The 3761-nt window shown below is 51.2% G+C and overlaps 1 protein-coding gene across 1 annotated transcript in view; it reads right to left on the bottom strand.

Annotated features, from left to right (window-relative positions):
• Nucleotides 1-23: 23 nt before the first annotated feature.
• Nucleotides 24-3761, bottom strand: part of EMH_0063410 (RNA helicase, putative) — a gene marked incomplete at both ends in the record, with an annotated part of 6257 nt that continues 2519 nt past the window's right edge. The window contains one exon of the mRNA XM_013498141.1: nt 24-844. Within this exon, the coding sequence (XP_013353595.1) occupies nt 24-844 (821 nt within the window). The remainder of the gene's footprint in view (nt 845-3761) is intronic.

Below are 3761 nucleotides of genomic sequence, written 5' to 3'. Positions count from 1 at the left end.
AGGTATGTAACAAATATGGTGCCTTACGCCAGCTCCCACGACTGCACTGCCTGTCCATATGGGAAGAACAAGGAGCACACGGTCACAATTTTACAGTCGAGCTGCACGAGTGCACGCCGAGCAAACATGCAACTCCTCCATGGATACGCACCTGGGGAGCCGTTTTCGTTCGAGGGCGCCTCTGCGAACCCCTGGTGCTTCCCACTCAGCCCTCCCTCCGTCCCATACTTAGCAGCGTCTAGCAGGTTTAGAACTTCGGCCTGCGGAAAGTCTGCCTCGAAGGTAGCGAGCAAGTTTGTAGGCAACACGGCGCTGAAGCAAAGTAACTGGAGAGAGCTCCTGCAATCTCGGAACCTTTCTCCAGACTTCTCCGCGCTGGCCTTGCAGTCCATGGCAGTCCTATATATGAACTGCACCTTAGAGTAGTAGTCCCGACGCATCATGCAGTCTGCCTCGTCGACAACTAATATTTGAAGGTTTTTCAAGCTGAGGTAAACTGGCTCAGCGTATTCTGCCCTGCCGGTTGCAGAAGCTTGTGGACGCCTTTCCCGCATCAGTGAGCGGATCCTATCAGGTGTAGAAACGACAATCCTGACAGACAAATGGCTGAGCATCTGTTGGTGCTGCCGTACGGGAGACGCAGGGTCTAGCAGCACCACTGGCGCGGACGGCAGCAGGGCCATTGCAACGTTGGCCACTTGCCTAGCCAACTCCCGAGAAGGAACTAATATCAGCGCGAAAGGAGACGCTAGTGACCCCTCTGACATATCCAGCGGGCGTCGCCTGTCTTCAGCCACAAACCGCTGTAGAACAGGAAGAAGGTACGCCAACGTCTTCCCAGCCCCTGGATTTGCAGCGACAACGAGGCTGGTGCCCCCCAATGCACGAAGAAGACAAACTCGCTGCACCTCAGCAAGTCTCCNGCAGCGACAACGAGGCTGGTGCCCCCCAATGCACGAAGAAGACAAACTCGCTGCACCTCAGCAAGTCTCCGAACACCCAAACGCTGCAGCCCCTCTTGCAAGTCCGGGGATATGGGGAGAGCAGAGACTTTAGCGGCGGCAAGCCCTGTAATCGAACGCCTTCCATCATTTTTAACAAATACAGAAACGGGCAAACCTGCGCAACCTGCCAGCGCTGGCGGAGACCAGCTGCCAACTCTGAAAACAACATCTGAAGTCAAGGGCACGCCTGGGAGCCCCCGCCAACTGTGCGAAGTTGGGTACTGCGGAAAATGGTGCAGAAAGCACGCGCACGACAGGGGGCGTCTACAGAAGACGCCCCATTGGAACTGCTGCAACAGCTGCTGCATTGTTCCATATACGTCATTTTGACAACAGAAAGCGACACATATTTCAGCAGGAAATATTGACTTCAGCAGCCCTCATCTGCATCTCAAGCGGAATTTATTTATCATCAGTCAGTCTCGAGTGCAATCGCTGTTCACTTGCGTTTGTCTGCATATCACCGAACGGGCAGCGATACAAAGGGACGGTGTTTAAACCAGTACTGCCTTCTACGCGAATTTACACCGAAGAAAAGCAGTGAAGAAGAGGGAACGCTTGGAAAAGTAATCTGGTTGCGGACTTGTGCAGGGAGCCGCAACTGCTGCCGGCCTGCGGGACCAAAACCAGCAGGGGTTTACAATGCAGATAAATACCCCGGTATTACGTTCAACGTTGACTGGCAATATGCAGGTGGAGGGAAACGCTGCAAACCGATGAGGGAGCCACTGAAATCGGGAGCCGTTTCCCCTCCTAGTACTGTAGTGCCGGGCGTTAAAATGTTGAGCCGCAAGGACACATTGGGTTCAGGTACGTGGATCTAGAAGACTTTATTGTATACGTAAAAGCAACTAAACAAAAAGCCTTGGTTTGTAGTGGTTTCGCGGTACGAGGTAGGCCTTGGATGCGCCGTGACCGGGCCCCCGGTTAGGGCTGGCAGTGACACAGCCGGCATCGAGGATATCAGCGCACTGGAGAGCAACAGGAGATCTCCTCTTTAAGAGAACTATTATTCTGCAGTAAGTTGTATTGTGTTTGTTAAGGTATGAATATGAGGTTTTCTGCATGCAGACAGGTACTACTGTAGTCAGTTACGGCTCCACATGCAGGAGCCGAGTTAGGCATAGCTCGCTACACCTACGAGCTCAAGGACGGCTCTCTCAAGAGGAACTCGTGAAGAAATTCGTCTGTACCATGGCAGAGACAACTCTAGGTCAAAGCCAATGAATCTGGCGATTTCGAATGTGCACAAAGTTTAGGAGCTGCAGCTTCTAGCTTAGTCACTAACAACATGCTCGACGTTGGGGGGCCCGATAAAGCTCCGCTGAGCACTAGCCAGTAAGAAATTATCTTCTCCATCGATACTGATTTCTTTTGATTAACCGGGTAAATCGCTGCAAAGGAAAGATTTCTTTCATTTCTACCGGCGATAACTCTCTGCGAAGAGGGGGATGCGTACACTGCCGGTGTTCAAGTGAAACCGTTAGGGCCTCAACCTCCTATGCGCTTGATCAGTGCGTATATTTGTATGTTTACCCGTATACATATAGATATACGCTTCTATACACAATATATATATTTGTATACATGCATGTATGTTCCTGTGCATTATATATATTGATTGTGGATACATATTACTAGAACGTAAATCTAGTGTGTACACGGTCCCGTTTTCCGGTGAGGCCTGCTGCAGACCACGGCTGTCCTTGATTAAGGCCAGAGATAAACCGCTATATTGGTCGTGCCTGCTTCTGGGGATGCCGTGCATCACGGCGTGCAGCGAAGTGCGCTGCAACTCCCGTCAGGCCGACCCATCTCCCGGAACTCCAAGCCGTGAGCCGCTGTTCCCAGGGTGACTGGAGAAAAAGGAGAGGAGGCCAGCTGCTTTTACGCGAAGTAGAATTTGCTAGAAGGGGACAAGAGAGAGGAATTGGTGTATATGTGACAATGGCGCGTCAAAATGGCACAATAACACGGCTGAGAGTGGTTCCCAAAGCAGGGCAAATCTGGGATCCACCGGTTAAAACCAAGCTGCACCGTGGCTACAAAGTGTTGACAGGAAACTTATTACTGCCTGCGCACACTGCTGTCCCAGTTCGCGCATTAGCTAGTTAGTTCGGGTCGGCCACTGCTGCGGGGATGGTTGCCCAGGTGGTTGGCCTTTGACATGTTGCAATCGTCGTTTAACAACTAACCCTGGGTTAGATCACGGACTTAAGTGTTGGCTACTGAACTTGACAGAGGCTACTATTACTGGGATTGTACTGCACGGCACTACCCCTGGGTTTTGGCGGGGGTCTTTTCCAGGTTCTGTAGAGGGGTAGCTATTCGGGCAATTTTGGTGATTTCCTTTACGGCAGTGTTCATATTCCACTGTTCTCAGTTAGTTGTTCTCCCTTCAGCGTGTCCGGGTGCAACTCGTGGGAATCGTCCCCCTTCACGAACCAATCAGTGACTATTATCCCTGGATTCGTTATTTTACTTATCAGTAGGAATCTAACTCAATGCCTATGTCCTTGTAGAATGTAGCGGCTGGTGAAGGACTCCTTGCTCTAGACAAATTAACGCTCAGTGTGGGTGGCCCTGTAGCTCAAGACTCATCAGTAGTGCAGAGAATATTGCTGACCCGCTGACCATAGGACCTGGGAGCCTTTCATACCCACATAAAAACTTCACATAACCCCGACAGCAGCAGTCTATATATATGCTACGCCCCGCATTTGCGGGAAGAATAGTCTAGGTTCATATGCTGCATCA

The sequence above is a fragment of the Eimeria mitis genome, genomic scaffold (assembly GCF_000499745.2).
Source record: "Eimeria mitis Houghton genomic scaffold, Emh_scaff3211, whole genome shotgun sequence".
Classification (NCBI taxonomy): domain Eukaryota; phylum Apicomplexa; class Conoidasida; order Eucoccidiorida; family Eimeriidae; genus Eimeria; species Eimeria mitis.
The sequence above is the reverse complement of the archived record's forward strand: the minus strand, read 5'-3'. Positions and strand labels throughout refer to the sequence as shown.